This window comes from Centropristis striata, chromosome 9 (assembly GCF_030273125.1).
Source record: "Centropristis striata isolate RG_2023a ecotype Rhode Island chromosome 9, C.striata_1.0, whole genome shotgun sequence".
NCBI classification, from domain to species: domain Eukaryota; kingdom Metazoa; phylum Chordata; class Actinopteri; order Perciformes; family Serranidae; genus Centropristis; species Centropristis striata.
Window position 1 is genome coordinate 5,851,393 of NC_081525.1, and position 23,765 is coordinate 5,875,157.

The 23,765-nt window shown below is 40.4% G+C and overlaps 1 protein-coding gene across 1 annotated transcript in view; it reads left to right on the top strand.

The window, feature by feature from the left end:
* The window catches only part of dab1a (DAB adaptor protein 1a), a 118,610-nt gene that overhangs the window by 67,604 nt on the left and 27,241 nt on the right, over positions 1 to 23,765 (top strand). The window contains exons 4-9 of the mRNA XM_059340817.1: positions 2,498 to 2,596; positions 11,906 to 12,037; positions 18,872 to 18,991; positions 19,474 to 19,512; positions 19,953 to 20,015; positions 21,878 to 21,931. Coding sequence (XP_059196800.1) covers positions 2,498 to 2,596; positions 11,906 to 12,037; positions 18,872 to 18,991; positions 19,474 to 19,512; positions 19,953 to 20,015; positions 21,878 to 21,931 — 507 coding nt within the window. The remainder of the gene's footprint in view (positions 1 to 2,497; positions 2,597 to 11,905; positions 12,038 to 18,871; positions 18,992 to 19,473; positions 19,513 to 19,952; positions 20,016 to 21,877; positions 21,932 to 23,765) is intronic.

The following is a 23,765-nucleotide window of genomic DNA, read 5'->3' on the forward strand; positions in this document are numbered from 1 at the left end:
GAAAATTATTTTTTAGTCTGTAAAAATAAATAATCGTACAACAAAATAAAAATCAATCATGAATCTAAATGTAGTGTAAATTGCAAATCTCAACAGTTGCAAAATACAAAAAAATATAAACAAGTATTAGCAAATAATAAAAAATAACCATCTAGGGGGTCCGGTGGGAGAACATTTTGTACATTTTATAGTACAATGTGATCAATCTCGTCCACTTTGAGAGCTAAATGTCAGCAAACACCTCACATAACCTCACTTTTTTTTAAATAAAAACCCAAATTTGGTGCCTCTCACACATTCTGATGCCACTATTTCATCATATACACTGATCTTATCATTGCATATTTTAATGAAATATTGTGAAGGAGAATAAAGTTCATCAATAGATGTTTCATTCAATTTCATTCAATAAAGGCATCTTATTTTGACAGCCTTTTTGTAAATTCTATGGTGTGGCTCTCATTTTGAAAGCAAACAGGAAGTAGCTTTTTGTGATTAACACAACTTTAATTATTAGCTAACGGAATGTTGCCAATATCACGATATGCATTTTTTTTTACCCATAAAAAAAATATACCGGTATAATCTTGAACGATAGGATATGGCACACCCCTACTTCATACAGGATTTTGCTTCTTTTGCCACAAATGTATTCTAAAAGAAAAGTGTGTAGAGAGTCTTATTCATTATTAACTATCCTTCAACACATGGGGTCCACACACCGCCGGAGATATTTGAATTGAGAAAATTACATTTACGTTTTGTTTATGTGTAGTGAAAACTCTATCCAGCCGGGGCGTACAAGGGTGAGGAGAGGATAGACAGCTCATTGATCAAACAGCTTCCCTCCTCCTCATTTATTCAGACAGGAAATCCATCAACTCTTTTTCTCTGATCTCCCCACCTCTTCTTTCATACTGCTCCTCCCTCTCCTCGCCCCGGCTCTCTCACTCCTCTGATCTCCGCTCCTCTCTTTTCTTCTCCTTTTGTGACTCACCTATGCAAATGGCAGGAGTGTGAACGTAAAGGGGAGTTCCAACCTTAGATACACTCATAGAGTTATAAATCTGTTATGTTGTCATGTATTGTCGCAGCTAGACTTTTTTTGCTGTACTTGTCTTGTCTGCTGTTTCAGTTGGTATCGATTTCCTACGTTTCCCACAATGCCTCTCATCAGCCTCAAATAAGACATTTAGCTTTTGCATTCAGCTGAATAAAGCAAGCATAACTTGATTCTGGATATGCGTTATTTTAAGACTTTTTTTTAAATTACATTTGTAGAAATTTTGCTCATTTTCAACAAACAGACAAAACAAACATTTATGACCATTTAAGAGACAATAAGACATTATCTCCCGATAAAAACGGCATCACCTGTAAAAGAAGAAAAGATAAATAAATTAACTAAATAAATAGAAAATGTAACATTTAATTGTAACGCAATTGATATTAAAAACAGTAAATAATATACCTATGTTATATAAGAAAATAATATTAAATTAATTACAATAAATACAAATATTTATACACACAGACAAAACAAAAGTAACATGAAAACAATAAACTATATATGTATATTTGTATATATGCAATGAGCTAGCATAAGTATTGAATTTGTTTTGGGATGTTAAATAGCTTTTTTCATGTTTGTAAAATATAAATATGTATGAATCATGAGCATGCCTCCAAAGACTTCTATGGACTCCGGAGGCTGTCTGTGGGGAAAATGATCTCACCTCCTTTGTGATACATTTTTCTCGCTGTCATCACTAATTGACAATTATTAAAAAGTACAAGAATAAATGCATATGCCATAGGGCTGGGCGATATGGCCCTAAAAGAATATCACGATATTTCAGACTATTTTTGCGATAACGATATTCTTGACGATATTCGGAAATACTTAACAAGATATAGAAAATATGATTTTTTTTTTAGTCTGTATAAATAAATAAAAATCTAACATGTAGTTGGAAGTGCAAATCTCAACAGTTGCCAAGTACAAAAAAATTACTCTTGACTCTTGAGTATGAGCAAATAATAAAAATAACCATTTAGGGGTTCCGGGGGCATATTTTAATGACATTTTGTAAAGGAGAATAAAGGTTCTTGTATGTTTTATTTAAGACATCTTATTTTGACAGTCTTCTTGTAAATTATGTGGTGGATTCTCTTAACACACTGTGCTCTTATTTTGAAAGCTGCATGTGTTTAGCTACAGGGAATAAGTAGCTTTTTGTGATTAAAACAACTTTAACCACTACATCAAGAAGTAGGAATGTTGCCAATATCATGATGTGCATTTCTTTAACCATAAAAAAATGGCACGCCCCTAATATGCCATTCATAAAAAATGTCTTTTTGTGAGAGAGAGAGAGAGAGAGAGAGAGAGAGAGAGAGAGAGAAATGCTTTTTTGATGACATACACATGTTTCTGTCCTGCTTCTGACATGGATGTTTGCTTCACGTCCGTCTGTCTGTGTGTCTCTGTCCTCAGGGTGTAGCTGCAGCAGCTCGGTCTAAAGGAGAACACAAACAGAAGGTGTTTCTGACCGTTTCCTTTGGAGGGATCAAGATCTTTGATGAGAAGTCAGGGGTAAGCTAAGAAGCAAGTGCATGTGTTTGTGTGTGCGTGCGTGCGTGCGTGTGTGTGTGTGTGTGTGTGTGTGTGTGTTTCCTCTGTTAATGAGGCATCTCCATGAGAGGGAGGGGCCCCTGGGGAAATCAGGAGGCCCTAATTGAAACCCTGAGAACAAGGCCTCCGTAGATGAGAGAACATGGCTATCCCATTGTCTGCCTCTCTGAAAACAGCGACAACACTGGTTCTAGATTATGCTCCAGGACTACGCATTCTCCATCTTACATGGCTGCTTTTCTGGTTGACCAACTGGATCTATGGTTTCGGTTTATTTGCACAGTTAGAATTACATAAAATGGCAAAGATAAAAAATAGTGTAAAGTGCAAGTAGAGGCAGAAAACCCAGATAGGCTTATTTAAAGCCTTTAACTAAAATTTCATAGTTATAAGAAGGTAATTAACTGATAATAGAAAAAACATATGTATAACATCAACAACAAGTTATAATGACAATTACAAAAATAATATAAAAACAAAAATGAACATGATATAAAAGTGTATTTGTGTGTGAATTAGAATTTTAAAACAGCAGTTAAATGAACTTTTAGACATCTTTTGAAACATTTTATAGAGATGGAGTTCTTGGGACGGGAAATGTATTCCAAATTTAGTCCCTAAATTGAACAATAAATTGACCTCTGCATGTAAGAAATCTTGGAGGATGAAGATCTAAAGATTGACATGTTGGATAAGAGTAAACCTGAGAATTAAATTTAGAAATAACTCTTAAATTGCTTTGGAAAGTTTTCATGATCTGAACATACCTTAAAAATAAAAGCACATATTTGAGGGATATTGATGTCATTAACAGTAAGTATCTTAAGGTACAGATGTGGCATGTGACTCAAATCGGGTTGCCATCCTAACAAAACGTTTCTGAAGAACCAAAATTCTGTGGAGTGTAGTAGGAAAGGTGCTTGCCCAAACTATATTACAATATGAAAGATATGGATAAATTAAACTATAATAAAGTGTACGAAGACAGTTTTTAGTTACCAGATTACTAATCCTCCTTATTATACCAATAGATTTACTTTTTTTGCTAACCCAGTGTATTTGTACAATCCCAGAATCAGAATCAGGATCACTTTATTAGTCCCTTGAAGGGAGATTAGTTTTGCAGCAGGACACACAAGACAAGGTAAACAACGATACAAGACAAGGTACACAACGATAACAGAATAAGACCCAATAAAAGTCTAATAAAACACAGTCAAAGAAACGCCATACGCATATATAAAATCACTGACACATGTTCATTGCAGAGCTAATAACCCTAAATGGAGAGTTAATACCTGGTATAGGTGAAAAGTGCAATGTGCAGATGTGCAAGAAGCAGACTTGTGAAGATGAGCAATTGAGGGCTACTTTCTATTAGTTAAATAAATGGCAGTTGGTATAAATTTCCAACTGAAACTCTCTAAAACAAAGCAGCTATGCAGGCTTTTCTGTTGCATCCAGCCTTTCTCCAGGCTCTCGATTCCCTCTGTCAATAAGTTTGCCATACATCTTATCTTTACTGTCTCTTGAGATCGTAGAATCACCTGAATGACCCATATAGCCGGAAAAAAGCGACATAGTTTGTCTCACTGATGTAGAGACATATTGACAAGTCAGAGGCTCAACAATAGATAGAGTGCAGCCTACGGACATATAAACTGTGAATGAATGCTGCAGCAGAGCAGAGTATGCATGCAGCTCAAGGGAAAGTGGCCAATAGAGCGTAGTGATTTCTTCCTCAAGGATCCTCTGACAGCTATTGTCCAGGTCCGATCCTCCAGCTGGCCGTATCTGTCACAGTATCCTTGAGCAAGAAATATAACGCCTACATTCCCCACGATGCTTAGCGCTGCGGTCGGAGGACGGCCTCACTAAAGGGCCATTTCACTGCCATTTGTGCTCGTAATGGAAAATTACCATTAAATCCCAGAAAACTCTTAAATAATCCATTATAAGGTGCTTGGCTGAGTTTGCTCTCAGATCAGAATACATGCACAACATATACAGCATGAGGGTTGGGGGTAGTGGCAGGATTTGGGGATTTTAGCCCATAAGAGTAAATGACAATCATAGGCTAGGAAAGATTTTTTCATTTTTATTATTTATAATATTTTTTTTATTTTAATTTTGTGTTTATTTTGTTACTTCTGACAATATAAAGGAAACTATACTGTTTAATTTCAAATGAAAATAACAAAAACAAAAAAACAAACATACATTATAAATTTAGCCCAATCAATGTATCAATACTGACTGTAATTTCACTTAATGACGTTAATTGAACGTTTTGCTCATTAAAAATGTCTTGTTCAGCGTTTGGTTGGACTAACAGACACTCCAAGGAGTCGCTGTTCATTTTACTGAGGTAAGTAACATACATTAAGTTTTAGCTTTTTTGCTAGCCAAAATGAACATCCCACTTAATGCTCCAGTTAATGTTAACATGAATCAGTCAGGTTGAGGTGTAGAGAGGCTGTAGTCAGTGATCAGATCCCTCTCCTCCTCCACAGTCCAAATATGGTCTGCTCCCCGTATCGGAATCAAGATAGCAACGAGTGTAACGCTGAACTCGAGGCTTCCAATGAGCCACAAACCAACGGGTGATGTCACGGTCACTACGTCCATTATTTATATATAATCTATGGTTTCGGTGGATATCAATCACTGAATCAATGGGGGAATGAAACAGTGTGTCTGTCTCTGAAAGAGGGCGGGGACAGAGATAAACTTAGAGTATGTTGAAGAAAACCTACTCGCGAGCAGGTTAGGTTCTCCGAGTCAGTTACTGCGGCAACCCAACCAGAGCTGAAGTGACCTCCCTTTCTGGAACAGGAAACCCAGAGTTTCCCTCATTTCAGGGTTAACATACTCAGAGTTTTCAGTTAACCCGCTTTCTGGAACAGGCCCCCTGATCCTGATCTTGGGTATGTTATGTAAATATGCAGTCTGAGCGGTCTGCTTCAGTCTGCTGTGTTTGGCTGTCACTGGATCAGATTGTGAATGAGGTCTGGTTTAGACACAAGATGACGTCTGCTGCTCCACACCTGGCTTCAGTGTGAGATTTACACCCTGAGGAGCCGGATGTCACTTACGCCCTGTGTGTGTGTGTGTGTGTGTGTGTGTGTGTGTGCCCAGCAATAATTCAGAAGTGCAGGGTATTAGACAGCCAGGACACAGTAACCAGTGGCCTCCCACATGGCAGCCATATTGCATGCAGCCAAACTCATCCCTCTTTTTTATAACCCTCATTCCTCTTCGTCTCATTCCCCTTCCTGATGCTTCAAACCCTCCACTGAAAGATTGAGAGGCATAAAGGAAAAGAAGCCGAGATAGATGGAGAGGTGGAGAGTCAAATGGGAGAGACGGCGTAGAAGAGAAGAAATAAGAAAAAGGGCAAGAAGGAGAAGGTGAGAGGAAGCGAGGATGTGAAAAAGACGGATGGAGGGAGGATGATAGGGAGGGACAAAGACAGACTGAAACAGAGTTAGAGGGATAGGTAGAGAATTAGTGAGCATATGTCAAAGTAAAGCTCTCTACAGGGAGACCTTGTCCTCTGTCTCCGCACATTAATATTAACTATAGAGATATGCTGTCCTTACTATCAGTCCTTCAACCACTTCTAATGGCAAGGGAAGGAGGGAGAGGGGGAGACGGAGGGAGAGAGAGAGAATGACTCTGCTGAGGTTCAGGGATCTTGACAGTCTCGTTCCCCTCCTGTGCATCAGTCAGCCAGATGGGCGGATGGATGTATGGGTGAACGAATGGATGGATGGCCTCTCTCTTGGAGGAGGGAAGGTCGTGCAGGATGGAGGGAGGTGGTGCTTGAGATGGAGGAGAAGAAGAGGGGAGACATTAATCTAGCAGAGGGCAGACCAGCATGTCTCTCTCTCTCTCTGTCTCTCTGTCTCTCCCTCTCTCTTTCTGTCAGCATCTCTCTCTCTCACACACACACACACACATATGGACACACGTGCGCACGAACCTCTTAAAACCTTTTTGTCAGTCTCGTCAGGGCCGCTGCACCACGTCAGGTCAAGAACTCACAAGAGTGAAGGGCTGAGCTCGCCGGCCTGCTGCTCCCGGAGAGAATGAAATCAGAAAGATCAAATTAGTCCAGTTCAGCCGGCAGACTATGTAAAAAAATAAAAAAAAAGTGCACATGAAGGAAAGCTATGTAGAAAAGACCCTGGAGCAAAGTGTTTATATGGAGGCTAGACAGAGAATGCAAACAAGACAAAACACTGCTTTTACTGTCGGGCACACAAATATACTGCATGGGTGGAAATACTTTTTTTGCAATATGCACTAGTGCATGTAACTTCTGCACCAAGTAATTTTTGTACTGCACCAAAGGCTATGAACAAAATACATTTGAAGAATAACAAGTAGCCTTACATACAAACAATAACTTATAAGAGAATATATCACATCTTGAAAGAGTGAACAGTATCTTATATTTGGCACACAGACAGAATTTGTCCTTTCTTTGCACTTACAACACAGTCGGAACATTGACGGCTGTGATATTTTCTTTTTTATGACAGTTCAAATCTGAGGAAATCATCAATGTCTGATAGTGTTTTTAGCTCAAATATTGAGCTAACTTTCCCTTTAATTTTCCCCAAAACTCTACATTAAAATAATTTAAAATCTTGCATGTTTGTAGTCAGGATCAGTCTGAACAAGATTACACTGAAAGTTTCAGCAAACCTCTAAAGGAAAACATTTCTTGATTGATTAATAGTTAGAAAATTAGGGAAATGTTCAATGTGTTTCAGTATCATTGGGATTACTTTCCCTGTACAGCAATGTGAAACTAGGCTACTTCAAATTTAATTTTAATTTTAATTTTATGGTCATAGGAATATTTTAAGTAGCCTCTTAGCAAACCTAATAGAAAATCTTTTCTTTCTAAAATAATATTAGAGCGTCTTTGATGGTGCCACATATTCATTATATTCAACGATTATATTCAACGAGCTGCGAGAGCTCAGGATGACATGCACAGCTCACATTTTACATGCACCACCATGCATATGCACATAATATTGTCAGCCCTGTATTGAAACTTTATCAATTAGCAAAGACAAGCCCACTTTTAATATTAAAAGAGGGGACAGAGGAATGAAGAGGGTTGAGGTCAGAGCGGCTGAGGGTCAAGCTTGACTGGATGAATGTTTGTGTCTTCACTTTTTTTTTTTAAACGTTCAAATCAGCGTTAAACTGTTGGATTATCAAATATTATTTATACTAGTGCAGTGCCCGTAGGAAATATGTATTCGTACATTACCTGCCACACTACAACGTCTGCAACACCATAAAACACTTACCGTACTTTTCATAAGTTACGCACACAATCCAGCACATACACATTGAACATTGATATTTGCTGGAAACTATTTGAATATTATTGGGAAATAGAACCTTGTAGCCACTTTAAGGCTTCGAAAGATAGGTAGGCTAAATAGACTTACAGATGAGATGAGTCAGGGTGTAAATCCAGAGTGAATTGTGTTACTGACCAGCTGTAGGCCTATCACACAATGGAGCGGAGCTCCCCTAAAAAGCATCTGTACAGAAATACTGCAATACGTCCTACGTAAATAATGATATTTTGAAAAATGAATTCAAAAATCTTCAAAATCGAGGATGCACACCTTCATGCCATGAGCAAGCCACATACGAAACTTCTTTCTTTTATAGATAGATAGATGGATGGATGGATGGATGGATGGATGGATGGATGGATGGATGGATGGATGGATGGATGGATGGATGGATGGATGGATGGATGGATGGATGGATGGATAGATAGATAGATAGATAGATAGATAGATAGATAGATAGATAGATAGATAGATAGATAGATAGATAGATAGATAGATAGATAGATAGATAGATAGATAGATAGATAGATAGATAGATAGATAGATAGATAGATGTTTATGTGCATTTATTTGTGTCAGTGACTGATAGAGAGCTCTTTGAGTAACCACAGTAGTGCTACCTCTAGCAAGGAGCCCATAAAAACTCAAAGCTAACTGCTAATCTCCATCCTGACCTGGACTCCCTCTACAGGCCCTCTTATGATGCTCTCCTCCAGGAGGGAGATGTGAAGAGCGGGGAGGAGAGAGAGAGAGAGAGAGAGACACACACAGTATCACGCTGCTTTTCCTCTTCCCTCCCCACTTCCAGCGTAACAGGGAATATCTTGGTTCAGTGGCCAGCAACTGCTGAAGGGCATGCTGCCCAAAGTCCCTCAGAGACACTGACACTGTGTGTGAGAGAGAGATTGTGTGAGAGAGAGACTAATAGTGCACATCCACTGTGCTGTGGAGAAAAGAACAGAGAGTACGCAGTCAGTTTCGGCTTTTTTCTGATACACCCACCTGTTTTAGCAAACAATCCTCTTCCCTAGAGAATGCATCTGTTCAAGCAACTTTGAGCGTCATCTGATAGTTGACGCTGCCAGACATGTGGGCTCCAGCAGCGGCCGCCCTCCTGGGATTAATCTCACTGTTCTGTCCAAACTTTACTTAGACGAGTACAGCAACGAAAACAGCAATAAATCACAGTCTTGTTGGCAAATGTACGCCTCATTATAAAGAGATTTAAGGAGTATAATGACATTCGTTGTGCCAGAAATAACTCAGTACAACTCTTGTTTACAGTAAAGAGTGTAGAGAAAAAAAAGGTAATTTTACCCGTTTTCTTGTGGTCACCAAACTGGACATGGGCGTTGCTTGAGTGCTCCTCTGGAAGCCCAAATATTTCCATCAAGTTGAATTAATTTGTGTTATGTATGTGCATAAAATGTGACAAAATTTTAATTAAATGCTCAATTAGGAAAAATCCCAAAGCCTGGTCTGCATTTTTATTTTTAATTATAGATGGTCCATTTTCTCCCAATTTGAAAGTGAAAGTACATTTCCTTTTCATTTTTCATCAATGTCACAGAATTTTCTTTTAGAGAAACTGTTTTTCATAGAAGTCTTACTTTACTCTAATTAAACATTTTTGAAGGTATTTTTTTTATTCATGAAAATAAAATAGATTTTTTTTAAGGTCAGTAAGAGGTCAGGGTAAACTGCTGGCATAAACAGTCAGTAGCAGCACCATAAATCCTCCACACAGAACACAGGGAAGACCACACCATCCCTTCATGGAAACAGTCTGCCAGGATCCCTGTGGAGCAATTTCTGCACTTTTTTAAACCTATATATATCTAAACGTAGGCTACTACAGGCCGCACCTGACAAACTAGGTAGTGACTGTAAGTGTATGTAAATTGTTTCTACTCTCCAAGATGTTCTTGCTACCAAGACGCAGTGGTGCAATTGAATTTCTGCAGTCATCTCATTCGGTGCTCCCTTTGAATCAGAGTTCCTCTTTGTCACCTCACCACCCACGCCGAGATAATTCAATAACCTCCGCAAATGAGCTCTGTGTGTGTGTGTGTGTGTGTGTGTGTGTGTGTGTGTGTGTGTGTGTGTGCGCGCGTGCACATGCACCGCCTTAGCTGTCATTTTCAGGTCAATCAGAGGTGATAATAATAATCATTACTCTAATTATTAAATTTAGAAGACATGACTCATACAATGATTATCTATTTCTACTGGGGGCTCTCAGTGTGTGTGTGTGTGTGTGTTTGTGTGTGTGTGTGTGTGTGTGTGTGTGTGTGGGAGAGTGCCAGTGCCCTCATGTTAAATTGGTGTCACTCTCCTGCCATGTCTTTGGTCTGGAATAGTTAAAACGGAGCAGATGTGTGTGTTTAGCCTCTGATGTATAGCGCTGCAACCCCTAGCATGCACTCAAGGGCTACTGGGTCATTATGTTGACTGTGTGTCTCAGCTCCCAGCATGCAGCTGGCGCAGACAATAACAACAAAGCAGACATTTAGTGTAACTTAACAGAGGGCTATTGCATATTAACTTGTGAACTGTGTTTGTGTGTGTGTTTGTGTGTGTGTGTGTGCGTGTGTTGCGAGCGAGGGCACAGATGAAGTGATCAAGTCGACAGCTTGCCGAGCTGTGATTGTCACTGATCCCCCCCTCTGTCCTCGGGAAAAACAGTGCCATCTGCCACGGGCAATGCCAGCTTGGCACTCCCCACCCAGGCTAAACTAGAGAGGGCAGGGGAGCGAGGAACAGTTTAATACTGGATACAAGGTCTCCGTGTGAGAGTGTTTCTGTGTCTACACATGGGACAGTTTGCATGTGTGTTTCTCTTTCTGCTTCCCACAGGTTTATTTTGTTTTCTGTTGCATTTTGTATCTTTGTGTGTTGAGGAGTGACTTCAATTTTTGACTGAAAGTTGATTTAATCACAATAATCCTCCATTAAAAACTATTTGCAAAACACCCTTTAATGCTTTAAAAAAAAGAACAAAAAGAAGATTTCTTGAATGAAGTACAATTTAGAAGAAAGTTGCAGGTTATTATCATGCACATGTGAGTTCTGTAATAAAAGTAATAATAGCACTAGAATACAGTTCAGTGTCTTGAAAGTCTTGAAATGAGAATGCTTTTTAGTTCAAGTCAGATTGTTAGAGTTTTTTCTAGAGTTTAATCAATGACAACTCTAAAGGTTTAGTGCTGTTTTAGTCAATGAAAAGTAATTACATTTTAGTCAACTTTTATTTTAAATGTTTTCTCTCTTTAAACCAGTGTCAATTTGCTGTCCTGTGTCAAATGTCCTCATTTGATCATTTCAATCAATCAAATCTAGCAAAAAAAAAAAAAAAAACCCTATAATTTTGTCACTTTAATCAAATTTATTTCATGTGAGATTTTAAGTTATCATTATTTGATGAAAAACACAGGGTGGGAGTGTTAATCAGCCCCCTGAATCTGAGCTGCAAATCACAAACAGCCAAACAGGGTGTGTGTGTGTGTGTGTGTGTGTGTGTGTGTGTGTGTGTGTGTGTGTGTGTGTGTGTGTCTGTGTGTGTGTGTTTGTGTGTGTGTGTGTGTGTGTGTGTGTGTTTGTGTGTGTTTGAGAGAGAATGAGAGAGAGAGGGAAAGAGAAGATGAAAAGTAACATAAATAAATTTCCAGGAGAGATTTTGTTTGTCTATTTCAAACTACATTTTAGTCCTGTCCTTTGATTTCATTACAGTTATTGTTTAATGACATCAGTGTCGTCTCGCCAGCGCCTTGGAACAAGAGGCCGTTGTCGAACTTATTAGCACTGTAATCCTGTAAAAGTTGCATTTTCTCGACTTCGTCTGCACGATTTATTAACCTTCCTTCGTCCCGCCTTTCTTCAGGTCCTTCAACACCACCATGCGGTCCACGAGATCTCCTACATCGCCAAGGACATCACGGACCACCGAGCCTTCGGCTACGTCTGCGGGAAGGAGGGGAACCACCGCTTTGTGGCCATCAAGACTGCGCAGTCGGTCAGTGTGTGTGTGTGTGTGTGTGTGTGTGTGTGTGTGTAGGCAGCTGTGTGTACATTAGAGTGCTTAGCAGGTGTGTAGGCTAATGTATGATTCATCTGGGTCATTCCTCAATAGCACAAACCTCTTGACATTTAGATAAGGACCCTTGAGCACCGGCTCATGTCCCTTTGTGCTGCTCATCAAACAAACAGTTTACTCTGTAGAGCTCTACGTTTTGTGTGTGTATGTGTGTGTGTGGATGGGTTCACATCAGTCCTGCAGCAACACACTCTATATGATATTGAGTACCCCTCTTGGACCTGTTATGATTGTTGTTGCTGTTGTTGTGTCTATGTGCCTGGCTTGTTTAGTCTGGATCCAGCTGGCTCGCTCTGTAGCCATATTGATTTCCCATAGTGAGTCGATGAGGGTTTGAGTGTGTGTCACCAGCTCTAATGGCATATCCATCCTCCCAGGGCCATGAACCGTGGCTCTGTGACTTAGACAGATACACACAGTCACACACACACACAAACACCACACTGTACTCAACATTTACACCTTAACAAATTGTTGCCAACCAAAATGCTACCCTGCCAAACAGCAAGGCAAAGCTCTCATCAGTCACCCAGGCCGTCATTAACCTGACATGAGCCTGAGGAAAGGTCACTTTTATATTTTACTCACATTTTCAGGATTTGAACCCGCCATCAGCAGCACTCAGACCATTAGTTGCGGAGAAGACAATGAAAGGCACAGAGCTTATGGCGGAGGCTGAGGCTGTAATTGGAAAGTAACCACTTTGATGTGAATTAACAAAGCGTCTCTGTCGTCATGAAGACTAAGACTTAAGGTTGTTCCGAAAAGGCCAATTTAGGGGTACATTCGAAAGTAATTGGCTTACCACTCAACTCAAAGTCTCGGCACAAGAAGGACGTGTTTTATTTAGCGAGTTTTAGTGCAGATGGTAGCACTCTAATTGTGTTAGAAAGGCTTTCGTAGACACTCTCTTAGCTCAACACAGTCTTTGTTATATAACTTTTTTTTAGAAAAGTTACAATCGTATTATGAATAGATCCAGTTGTGACGAAATCAGCCTTGTATCCAATTTGTAGGAAGATTACAGAGAGTTTAAAGGCCACACATTTTGACTTATTAAAGAAGTTATTACATCTCCAGTTATCAAATCCTTTATTTTGATCTCTTTGAAACACCCACAACAAAATCAAATACAGCAGCCACAAATAAAAAGTAATGTAGTGGTCGGTGGACAGTGTTCCTTTGCTGCTGTCTAAGAACAACCTTTATTTTTTTTACTGCTAATGGTAAATATGCCAAATACATTGTAACACTCAAAATCTCCCTGTTTGCAATGTGCAAGATACATTAGCCGTGTTTCCCCTAGGGGGAAGAGTGGCTGCTGGGAAAGTCTCAGGCCACGCCCTCTCAAATGTCCACTTACGAGACTCGTCGCTGATCATAAACAAACCAGCATGGCTAATTATGCACATCGTCTCCGCTGATCATAAACATTCTGATCGTGAATTAACCGGCATCGCTAACTGTGCACAGAGTGTCCGGTGCTTGTTGTAAACAAACAGAGATCGCTAAGTGAACACCTCCTGCAGCAGCAGCACATACACACTGTACTGCTACAGGACTAACTGTTAGCCTATTAGCACTGTGCACCTCGTTCCGCGACACCAGACTGCACTATGAAAGGACAGATGACGCCTTTGCGGGATCACTATGAACGCTCTAAGGCGAAGAGCTGGCACAGATCTTTCCAGCAATATAGCGGGGATTTGCGGGACCACACTGTGAAAGGGGCTACTTCGCCAGCTTTTACAAATGTAGCGTGTTGTTGTGCCGTCGAGTACTATGTCACATCCTGCTTAGCGTTCTATTCGGCCCTGCTCTTCGACAGGACAGAAAAAAGTCCAATTAAAAGACCGCTCAGGACGGCTCATATTCAAATAGGGGCGTTTCAGCAAGTGAGACCCGCCTCATTCCGGGTATTGGACTGTAATGGAAACACCCCTATTGTTCATTCAGGGTTCATGCTGGGCTATTTTTTTATTCCACTGGATAACTTTACAAATGTAAATGAACATTTGTTGTAGGTGACTCACAGTAAAGTTTTTTGTGTTTCCAGTTTAGTTCAGTTTGTCACAATGCGGCTCTTGGGCTATGACAAAATGAGAGATTACACCATGCTGACAATTCAACAAAAGCAATTTATTAACAGAAGCAAATATTCAACTAAATTTACAAAGCATGGAGTGTAATTATCAGTGGAATCAGTAGTTTAAGGTGTGCAGGAGGGCAGATATGGCGTGTGAATGTTGTAAGGTGCATAACAGAATATAAACGAAACTAAGGTAACGCTGCCGTCCTCACAAACACATCAACACCTAAAGCAAACCATCACAACCAAGGCTGGAGAATGAGCGCCTCAGATAGTCAGAGAACACTGGAGCATGGATAACAGGACTTCACTTTTATAGACACCGTGCCCAGGCGTTCCCAGGCGTTCCCAGGAGGCGCAAATTAAGACGCCTAATTAATAGTGACTTTTATTGCTAAACCAAACACTTTAACAGTTTAACAGCAGGGGGCGCCACAGGTGGCAAAACAATAATGAAAATTTTGTAGTCTCAATTTGAAGTGTCTGAGCTGAGAATCATGGACCAAATACCAAAGTGTCCGAAATCATCATTTGGCACCAGGCTCTAACAATTATAGATGGATCTTAGAGAGGTCAGAGATCGTGAGCTCCACCAAGGACGTTATGATTTTGATTTGGTTGTTTACTGAAGGATTAGAGACAAACTACTGGCCTGATTTTCATGAAACTTGGTGGAAGTGTGCAGCATGAACCACAGAAGAATTCACAAAATTTTGAAGCAGATCCAAGTCAGGTGGTGAATACTAGGGATGGGAATTGATCTGATTTTATTGATACCAGTGCCACTACACTGCAAAAAAAGAAAAGTTGGGTGAACTCAAAATTTCAAGGCAACAAACTTTGATAAAATTTCAAGTTGGACAATTAAACTAAATATTTTAAGTTTTGCTTTTGAGTTTGCTCAACTCTGAATTCAGATTTTTGTCATTTTTGTGTGGACTGCAGCTGGAGGCAGCACATCACAGCCACAATGAGACTTCAAGTGCAACTCGGAAAGTTGGCTTTCCACATTTCACAACAAAGAAATAAGAGTTAGCAGAACTATTGTCCCTTGTTTTGAACCCCAACTTAAAGATATAAGTAACAACAACTCACAAACTTGTTTTTGAGCAGACAACTGGCTTCCTTTGTTGTGCTAACTTACATTATTGCCCTAAATATCAGTACTTTATATTTCCAAGTTTTACCAACTTAAATCACTGTTTCAGGCCAAAAAATACAAGTTTTTTTTTTTTTGCAGTGTATTGATTCTACTTATCGGTCCAATTATTTACCCTTATTGATCCCAAAACAATTTTCCAAAGTAGGCCTGAACAAGTTTTCAGCCTCAGTGCAACTGTTATATTACCTCTGAGTCTGTAGATGATATGAGAGAATATTTGTGCAGCATTCGTTTTTATTTACTTGACTAAGAAAACCAAACCAAAGAAGCAGGTGCGTAGAGTTTCAAGTACACGGCATGTCTGGAATCTAAGCCCCTTCTAGTTTTTACTATGTGATCACTGCTGCAGATGCTTATACTCTCTCTAGCTGTATTTTCTGGCACAATCTTTAAACGTTGTTTTAGGAAATGTAGGAACTCACTAACTGAATTTAATAAAGAGGCAGATGGGGGAAATGTAATAAACCAAGAAGTAAAATTCTTTAAAAATTCAGTGGGAGGATATCTCCGGGACTTTCTTTAACCAACACCAGAATTTAATTTGGGTAAAGGGCGAATCTTTTGCAATATTATTCAGGAGGATTTAACCAAAACCCCTGATCAGTGCATATTTTAATAGGACCACATATCTGCAGTAAAAGCCTTTATCATTACTTTCTGTTGGAATCATTCGCCACTGTTGCCATAGGCTATGAATTAGTCATCTGATTCAAGAGTGCTGAGCTGAGGTTATCTCTATGGTGCATTGTGGCCACTCCTCCTGGATCATTTCGAAGCTTTATGCATTTACTATTTCCAAAATTCACAGCTCGTCTCGGCTCCCTGTGTCTTCTCTTACCTCTGAGTTTTGTGGCAGAAAGAGAGAAAAGGAATGTGAGACAGATGGCAAGAAAAGATGGAGATTAGAGCTTGTATTGTCAAATGCAAAGAGGATCTGAATCTGACAGAGTGACAATATGTTTCACTGTTGGCTCAGTGGGAGCCACCATTTACCCCAGTGTGTCTGTCAGGAGCAATCTGCGGCTGGGAACATCTCGCAGAAAGACAACACTAAAATAGAACTATTTAATGCAAGGCAGCGCCGAGTCTGTTAACTCTGTGTCTGTGCACTCCGCATAGCCCCAGTCAATAATTGATCAGGTCTGGAACACCATTGTACTATTAGACTCTTTGCTGTGACAGTAGTGATATGTTTTCAGTCATCAAACTTGTTTGTGTCTGTACTTTTGCTCCCCTGACAAGAACAGTGGTAAAAGGTAAGACAAGAGGTTACTATCTGCTCTTGTCACTGTCTGAACCAGGCATACAGAGTGTTTTTTTTTGTCACAGGCAGTTCTACTTGTTTAGAAATTCATAGTCTAGAACTTTCATTTTCTGAGTCTGGGCACTTTCAACACTTTGTCGATGTTTAACTAATCACAGAGGCTCAGAAAACAATCAGTCACAGAGGCATTGTTACCTTTAATGAAAGATTTTAGACAAACTAATTGCAGATCTGGCAAAATGGTCAAATTCAGTTCGTTGGCATTTTGTTTTCGGCTCGCGGCCTAATGGAATCATCTATAATCAGCTGTCAGCAACCCAAACAGGTATCTCTGACTCATTCTGCAAAGTGGACGTCCTAAAAAGCACTGAATTAGAAAAATGTCTTTTCTGTTTTGGCATGTTGCTGCAGATGAAGGATAAGATCCAGGAAGTCCAGTTTGAGTAATAGTTTGAAATATCAGACACTTAGACACAGAGACATTATCATGTTGGCAATGATTATGTCCCTGTTCTCGAAAATTGCAAGGAAAACAGCAGATATATGACATTCGCATAACAGTTAAAATAAATCTGAAGGTTTTTTTTGGTAATTCTGTCTTTTTTGGTAATTTAGTGGGGTTTTTTTTGGTAATTTTGTGTCTTTTTTTGGGTAATTCTATGTCTTTTTTTGGTAATTCTGTGTCTTTTTTTGGTAATTCTATGTCTTTTTTTGGTAATTATGTGTCTTTTTGGGGTAATTCTGTGTCTTTTTTAAAATAATTTTGTGTCTTTTTTTGGTAATTCTGTGTCCTTTTTGGTCATTTTGTGTCTTTTTTGGAAATTATTTCAAAGTTCTGGAAAAGTCCCATGTTGCATTGGCACACTCCCACATGTATTCTGATGCATTTCATTGGCCAAGAGACCGAAAATAGATGGGGTCAGGTTACAGCAAACATTGAGGCAGGCTAAACTTTTCTGCCGCAGCCCTCTGCATCAGAAACACTGCTGTGCTGGTGCAGTGGTCTCACTGAGATGAGATTCAGTGAGGAGGATCATATTTTTATGCCTCAGAGTTTTCCGTCCCATTCTCCTGGATGTGATACCTCAGGAACACAGAGAGGGACTTTCTTCAAATTTGGCACAAACACACACTTTGACTCAAGGATGGACTGGTGTGATTTTGGTGGTCAAAGATCACTGTGACCTCACATAACATGGTTTTGGGTATAACTTAAGAATTCATACGCTAATTATAACAAAATTTTACATTAGATCTTGAAGTGATGACATATATACCCAAAAGGTCAATCTTAGGGTTGCAAAGGGGTGAAAAATTTCCAGTAAATTTCCAGAAACTTTCCAGGCAAAGCTAAGTTTGGGAATTTTGGAAATATTCAAAATGAAAAGAAACATGACATTTCAACACACTGCAAAAAACATTAAGATTACCAAGTATTTTCTTCTTATATCTAGAAATAGTATCTTAATTATCTTGTGTATAATTTACCTACTGACCATAGCTTCATGTGGTTATTTTGAGAACGTGTCTTTTTTTGTCTTGTATAGTTAGTAAAACCTAACAAAAAGTCATTTTGTAACAAAAATGAGTCAATAACCCTTCACAGGGATTTCAGTCTTGTTTAAAGACTTCTCTTGGAGGATTTACGTTTTGAGCTTTTTCATGCTTTTCAATCTATTCAACTGTTTAATGTGGTGAGTTGTTACCCAAAATATTGTTTCCAATTCAGAGTTTAAGTGGCATGTAGTTTGAATGCTATTTCAAAAGCATTTTCTACCCACCAGTATCTACCCACAGATACTGAAATCAGAAAAAATGTGCTAGTTTCAAGTATTGCTGGCTTATTTTAATGTCAGTACAGTTGGGCTTTTCAAGCCATAATTGCTCAAAATAAGTATTTTTTGGACTTATGTTAAGAGTAAAATTTACTTACTGCACTGGCAGATAATTTTACTTATTTCAAGCATGTATTTGCTTAATTCTAGTTATTTATTTCTTATTTTTTGTCAGTTTGGAATAGCCACGGGATATGACTTGCATTGTGACTTGCATTCCGTGGCTATTCCACGGATTTTGAGTTAAGCAAAGGATTCCTGTGAGACCAGGTTCACAGATTCAGTCAACATTAATCACCACTTAACTAGAATAAACAGGCATGGCTGCAATTCATGAGTGCTGTGAGTGTGTATATTGTGTCTTAATGGGTTGATGTATTATAATGTGTCCTTGTCTTGTTAGGCTGAGCCTGTGATCCTGGACCTGCGGGACTTGTTCCAGCTCATCTATGAGATAAAGCAGAGAGAGGAGATGGAGAAGAAGGCGCAGAAAGACAAGCAGTGTGAGCAGGCAGTCTACCAGGTACACCACCTCCACCGCTCTGTTACCTACTCTGTTTCCCCCCTTTTTAACCTCACTTTAAGCATCTGCCATAAGTAGGATGAGCTTCATCTCACACACTCTTGACAGACAACTCAAGTAAAACCCGAAAAAAAAAACATGAAAGCAAGTGAATGACATCCAGAGCCCCTACTTTTAGTCTCATCAGTGGCACCATCTGCCCATTGTGCTTATTTCACCTTCCTCTGTTCTGTCTTCTCTGCATCTACTGTTTAATTTCTCTTTATCTCTCTGTCTGTCTGTCTCTCTCTCTCTGATGATTGCCAAATGATTATCTGAATGCTGGGAAGCTGCTATGTCTTGCTGTGCTTTCCGCCTACTCTTTCTACTCCACCGGCTTAACTCTGCGCCTCCTCCCTCTCTTCTGTCTTCTCCCCTCTGCTCCTCTCTCCTCCCCGTGTGATCTCTCTCTCCCTCTATTTCCTGCCGCCGCTCATCCGCAGACAATACTGGAGGAGGACCTGGAGGACCCGGTCTACCAGGTAACTTTCTGACCAATCACATTGCCGCTGTCACCTGCTGCATTCTAGTCAGCTTGCTCCTCTCTGTGTGCACTGTGGGGAGACGGCCCCTGTTCGGTGGCAGCGTGGTACAGCGTGGAGGGTTACACTAAGTCCAGTCTAAGGGACTCGGATATGTGCGATCTTGTGTGTCTGTGTGCATGTCTGCCAGTCGGGTGCATGATTAGCTGAAAGATGTATCACTCTCCCTAGCTGCTTCGGGAATCTCTGCTGCTTTAACTCTCCTCAGTATGTCACCGGGATCTATTCTTCAACTGCTTTTTAATGAGAGCTTATTGACAATGCTGTTTGACTAATCACCTCTGCAATTTCACCACTTTTCTCTCTCAATTTCTTTATCTTCCAATTCTCCCTCCTGCTTCCTGTTTTTTGCTCTCCTTCCTCCGCTGCTGACGTTGTAGTACATTGTGTTTGAGGCGGGACACGAGCCCATCCGCGACCAATCAGAAGAGAGCATTTATCAGGTACTCACAAGCCCGTCTTGTCTGCTTGTGTCTGAGTTACTAGTGCAGTGCCCGTAGGAAGTACACAATGCCACACTACAACATCTGCAACTCCATAAAACACTTACTTTTCATAAGCTACGCACACCATCCAGCACATACACGTTGAACATTGATATTCGCTGGAAACTATTAGAATATTATTGGAAAATCGAACCTTGTAGCGCACTTTAAAACTCCTAAAGATAGGTAGGCTAAATAGACTTCCAGATGAGATGAGTCAGGGTGGAAATCCAGAGTGAATTGGGTTACTGACCAGGTGTAGGCCTATCACACAATAAAAAGGCCTAAAAGGCATCCGATCAGAAACGGTGCAATGCCGCAACACGTCCGATGTAAATAATGATATTTTGAAAAATTCAAAAATCTCCAAAATCGAGGATACACACCTTCGTGCCATGTGCAAGCCACATACTAAATCTAAGGTCAGTCTGACTAACGGTCAGCGAGATATGCCCTAGACACACACACACACACACACAGAAGCTTCTTGCTTTATAGATAGATATTCCTGTCATCTTGTAGTTAAGCTCCCAACAACAAGAAGCTCTTTAAAGTGTTAAAACAAAATAGATTTTTATCTTCCATTTGCTCTCAAATAGCTACATCATTCTTTAATGGGATGGTTATATTGTGGCCCGCTCATAAAATGAACAGCTTTTTTTACTCATAAAAATGTAGATACAGAGAATAAAAGAAGAATCAGAGAATTAGACGCAAACAACCAGCCAACACTCTCTTGAGGGCCCCGACAGCTAAAGCTAGCTACCCCAGGGAGAGAAGCCTTTCTCTGGGTGCGCTCCTCAGAGGCGTGGGTAGACCTCCGAGGGATGAAGAGGGGGGAGGGTACGGTGTGCACGGAGGGGATGTGGAGGTTATTCCTGGCCTGTGTGGAAGGCGGACCCCTCCTCCTTTCTCCTCTCCTTCCCCTCCCCTCTTTTTTCCCGAGGAGATGAAAGAAAGCGGGTGGAAAGAAAGATTAATCACCAGCCTTTCGTTTGATCTTTAAATAAAATGGATTGAAAATAGACGAAGTGCTGGCGCGTGCACAAACATACACAAACAGAAAAATGCACACACACACACACACACATACAAACAAACCCACACACACATCAGGCGTAAGAAACGTGAGCCTCAGCCAGCCTCCAGCCACAGAGGAACTAATGTATGAATAAAGATGGCAGCTTCTGGAAATAAACATGTGAAAGAAGTAACAAGGCATTGAGAGGAGGAGAAAGAATGAGACAGGCTGTGCTAGATAGATATCCACATTCTTCATCAGGGCTGTTTTTCATTTTACCGCACAGTCTGATTAGGGCACATCCAATAAAACTTTATTTTAAACACTAAAGGAATCATAGGAATCCCAGAATTCATGCATATTAGCATTACGCTATCAGAGCTCATTGTGTCTTCTCATTGCACACACTGTCAAACCTATCAGCCTGTGTGACATGGAGATATTACATGTCTCCATGTGTGTGACAATCTGAGTTATTACATGTCTGTGGGTGTGATAAGCAGCCTTATCCATTCTTTATTAGAGAGAAAAAACGAAAGAGAGAGAGAGACCATCACCGCAGGCCGATGAGTCTCCTGATTAGCCTGCTAGATGAGTTCTCCCTCTGCAGATTTTAATTCTGATTACCCCTGCACACACACACACACACACTAGTGATTGATTCAGGTTTCAGGGTCTTGGCATACAGTGTGTCGCAGTGCTCTAACAGTGATGTGTAAACGCTGTTTCATTGTTTGATTGAACCAGAGGTAACAGGCTCTCTTGGCTGTTCTCTGACTCTATTGGCCCGATTGTGTAGGTTCCCACCAGTCAGCAGAAGGAAGGGGTCTATGACGTCCCAAAGCGACACCCAGTGAGTGACCGTGTGTGTCCCACCCACCAACCCGCCCGCTTCAGCCTGCCTCCCCCTCTCAGACAAACCTCTCAGCTGTCCCACCATGAGTGTAAAGCCTATCCCCTTCGGTGGCCCTCTCATGTTCTCAGAGCTGATTTTGCAGTGATTTCACTCCCCGTTAACACCACAGTCTGTTTTTAATATCCCCCTGAGAGGTTTGCTGGGACCCAGTGCTCTTGTGCAGTGTGCCGTGCTCCTCTTCTGCTTGTGCTGTATAGCTGTGGTGGTTGTTCCGTGGTGCCTGCTCCTTACGGGATGCTGCTGTATGTGTGTGTGAGTTTCCTCGGTGAAGCATGCGCGGCTGTGGTTTGCCGGTGGTGAATCCAGTGCAAACCTGCATGACCTTATCCCAGATTGCGCCCAACACATGTTTTGTCACTGTCATCTTTCCTTTAATGGATACAAATGATGTGTCTGATTGTAAATGTGCATGGCCTCATCGTATATTTGAATCTATACTGTAGCTCAAAATGTTCATGCATATAAGTATTTGCCGTGTAAATCTATATTGTGTAAGTGTGTGTGTGTGTGTGTGCGCCTCACACTGCCAATGGTTATAATGAAAGATGACCTTGACTGCTGTCAGACTGCACTATAACTCAGCTGCTCTTTTATCTGCCTATAAAGATGCTAGTTATATTGTTGCCTGATTTAATCTGCTAAAATCTTCACACTCCCAATAACCAGGCTGCCATCCTGTGTGTGTGTGTTTGTGTGTGTTTGTGTGCGTGGATATGATGTGTGTACGTGCATTTGTGTGAACACTTCATCCCATGTTGCTGGTCCGTAGATCAGTGTTCCCCCAGTCCATGCGGAGCCCACCAGCTCCGTGTTTTTTAATCCTTAAAGCGCTCAAACTGGACTCCTCCACGTCACTACTGGCACTCACAATCCCACTCTATGAATTTTGGTAGACTTGGAATCAGTCTCGCAGTTTTCTGGCTGCACATTATCCCCAGCTTTGGTAAGAAGCTTACAGACACCATAGTATTTCTGTTCTCTCCTCACCCAGCCCACAACACATGCTGCTATTTGGATTGCCTTCGCGTTGGCAGGTGTCAGAACGTGAACAAATCCAATATTTCTCTCTTGTTGTGCAACCAATTGGACTAGCCGTCCATTCTGGTTTAAATAAAGCAAATTCAAGTATTTTTCTGCTTCCCAGTCAGTCAGAGAGAGTGCATATAACCCAGGATCATAGAAATAACAATGGATCATAGAAATGTAAGAATGTGTTATGTGGCAGACCGCTTATATTGTAACTTAAAGATAATTTAATTGGTTTTAAGATAAATCCAGACATGCAGAAGACAGTCTGCAGCTGTGCTGTTCTCTCTCTATGGGCTCAGTCTTTCAAGCATGTAGCACCACAGTCAGTGATGTCACAGCAGGTCTTTTCCATCAAAAGCCAGAAAGCTGCATTCACATCTTATTGTTAATATGAGCCGCCTGGAGGAGAAATGATAGCTAGAACATCTTACATTTAGTCAAAGGGACTGCAGAAGAGTCAGAAAACTGATGCTGAAACGGCTCTGATGCTACTGTTACTGTTTCTGGCAGTAAATGGTAAAGAAATGGATTGTTGACACCAAGACAGACAATCCAGCTAATTAATAATAAAGGAGCTACATAGCTTATACAATGTTTAAGTTATAGTTTAAAGATGGCTATATCAATTATTTTTTTCTTTTTGTCTTACATTTGAAACTTCTGTGTTTCGCTTCTTGAATGAAGCTTTGAATGTCCATAAAAACTCCTTTAATAGAATGCTCAACTGGAATAAAGTAATTCA